The following is a 2,926-nucleotide window of genomic DNA, read 5'->3' as shown; positions in this document are numbered from 1 at the left end:
GACCAGCTTTAGTGTTCAAGATAATTACAGACTAGATTTGGTGTTCAGTGTAATTGCAGACTATATTTGGTGTTCAGTGTAATTACAGACTATATTTGGTGTTCAGTGTAATTACAGACTATATTTGGTGTTCAGTGTAATTACAGACTATATTTGGTGTTGAGGGTAAGCCAAATCTAGTCTGTAATTACACTGAACACCAAATCTAGTCTGTAATTACCCTGAACACCAAATCTAGTCTGTAATTACCCTGAACACCAAATCTAGTCTGTAATATAGTCTGTAATTACACTGAACACCAAATCTAGTCTGTAATTACACTGAACAGTGGTGTTGAGGGTAAGTACAGACTAGATTTGGTGTTCAGTGTAATTACAGACTAGATTTGGTGTTCAGGGTAATTACAGACTATATTTGGTGTTGAGGGTAAGTACAGACTAGATTTGGTGTTCAGTGTAATTACAGACTATATTTGGTGTTGAGGGTATGTACAGACTAGATTTGGTGTTCAGTGTAATGACAGACTATATTTGGTGTTCAGTGTCATTACAGACTAACTTCAATGTTTAGGAATATTATAGAATAAATCGGTGGTTAGGGGTAATTACTGATGAACTTAGATGTTTAAAATTATTACAGACCAGCTTCAGAGTTCAGGGTAAGTATAGACTAACTTAGTTGTTTGGAGTAATTACAGATTAACTTAAGCATTCGGGATAATAACAGACGACCTTCGGTGTTCAGGGTAATTACAGATCAGCTTCAGTCTTTAGGGTAATTACAGAATAACTTAGTTTTTCGGCGTAGCTATTGATTAACTGGAATAATTATATACAAACTGCAGTGTTCAGGTAGTTATAGAATAACTTGGTTTGTCGAGGTAATTACCAATTAACTCAGGTGTTTGGGATAATTACAGACTAACTTCAGTGTTTAGAGTAACTACTGATTAATTCAGATGTTTGGGATAATTATAGACTAACTTCGGTGTTTATAGTAACTACTGATTTAATCAGGTGTTTGGGATAATTACAGACTAACTTCAGTGTACAGAGTAACTACTGATTAACTCAGGTGTTCAGGATAATTACAGACTAACTTCGGTGTTTAGAATAACTACTGATTAACTCATGAGTTCAGGATAATTACAGACTAACTTCGGTGTTTAGAGTAACTACTGATTAACTCACGAGTTCAGGATAATTACAGACTAACTTCGGTGTTTAGAGTAATTACTGATTAACTCATGAGTTCAGGATAATTACAGACTAACTTCGGTGTTCAGAGTAACTACTGATTAACTCATGAGTTCAGGATAATTACAGACTAACTTCAGTGTACAAAGTAACTACTGATTAGCTCAGGTGTTCAGGATAATTACAGACTAACTTCAGTGTACAGAGTAACTACTGATTAACTCAGGTGTTTGGGATAATTACAGACTAACTTCGGTGTACAAAGTAACTACTGATTAACTCAGGTGTTTGGGATAATTACAGACTAGCTTCAGTGTACAGAGTAACTACTGATTAACTCAGGTGTTTGGGATAATTACAGACTAATTTCGGTGTACAAAGTAACTACTGATTAACTCAGGTGTTCAGGATAATTACAGACTAACTTCAGTGTACAGAGTAACTACTGATTAACTCCTGAATTCAGGATAATTACAGACTAACTTCAGTGTACAGAGTAACTACTGATTAACTCAGGTGTTTGGGATAATTACAGATTAACTTCAGTGTTCAGACTAACTACTGATCAGGAGCAAAACCTTTTTTTTTTACTTTGAAAATCCAATAACTACAATAATTACAGACTGATAATTACAGACTAACTTCGGTGTTCAGACTAACTACTGATTATCTCAGGTGTTCAGGATAATTACAGACTAACTTCGGTGTTCAGACTAACTACTGATCAGGAGCAAAACCTTTTTTTTTTACTTTGAAAATCCAATAACTGTTGAGAATGAATATTAACCTGAAAATATATACGGAACAAAATCATTTTTTTAAATTTAAGAATATTTCAGTATTATTAACACCCGCTTCCTTAATTCGGGAGTATAGCATGGCCTAGGGGTTAGGACGCTCGACTCGCAATCTCAATACACTAATATCATATTATGAATATTCAGTGGAATCCAAAATAAAATCTTCTGAAACTCAATTTTTATATTTCTTGACATTTAGTGTTTTCCATTGAACAAGTAATTCAACCGTGACTTACTGGTTACTTTCAGAATGGTTTTCGTCCTCTTTTCTTCTACACTGTTGTTGGTGATACAGACATACAACCCTTCATCGTACCTCTCTGTGTCACGGATGGTTAATATACCATGGTTAAACGACACCCTATTTGTAGCTGGTAAAGCTTCAAGTCTTCCATAATGTTCTTTATACCATCTGTCGAAGGTAAAGTTTCATTACTACAGATTATAAGGATTATACGATTTATATATATATATATATATTCATTTCCCTTGAAAAGATCGAACCTGTCTTCACAGATGAGACCTGATTGAAACAAGGAGGAGATCGGGTGAAACCTGTCTTCACAGGTGAGGCCTGACTGAAACAAGGAGGAGATCAGGTGGAATTTATCTTTACAGGTGAGACCTGACTGAAACAAGGAGGAGATCGGGTGAAACCTCTCTTCACAGGTGAGGCCTGCCTGAAATAAGGAGAAGATCAGGTGGAACCTGTCTTCACCGATGAGACCTGATTAAACAAGGAGGAGATCAGGTGGAACCTGTCTTCACAAATGAGATCTGACTGAAACAAGAATGAGATCAGGTGGAACTTCTCTTTACAGGTGAGACCTGACTGAAACAAGGAGGAGATCAGGTGGAACTTCTCTTTACAGGTGAGACCTGACTGAAACAAGGAGGAGATCAGGTGGAACTTCTCTTTACAGGTGAGAC

The 2,926-nt window shown here is 36.1% G+C and overlaps 1 protein-coding gene across 1 annotated transcript in view; it reads right to left on the bottom strand.

Moving 5' to 3' along the window:
* Nucleotides 1-2,926, bottom strand: part of LOC106472775 (Down syndrome cell adhesion molecule-like protein Dscam2) — a 41,787-nt gene that overhangs the window by 12,676 nt on the left and 26,185 nt on the right. Inside the window, exon 5 of the mRNA XM_022401305.1 lies at nt 2,233-2,408. Within this exon, the coding sequence (XP_022257013.1) occupies nt 2,233-2,408 (176 nt within the window). The remainder of the gene's footprint in view (nt 1-2,232; nt 2,409-2,926) is intronic.

The sequence above is a fragment of the Limulus polyphemus genome, unplaced genomic scaffold (genome assembly GCF_000517525.1).
Source record: "Limulus polyphemus unplaced genomic scaffold, Limulus_polyphemus-2.1.2 Scaffold5600, whole genome shotgun sequence".
Lineage (NCBI taxonomy): Eukaryota > Metazoa > Arthropoda > Merostomata > Xiphosura > Limulidae > Limulus > Limulus polyphemus.
Note: the sequence above shows the minus strand (reverse complement) of the source record. Positions and strands in the feature narration are given on the sequence as shown.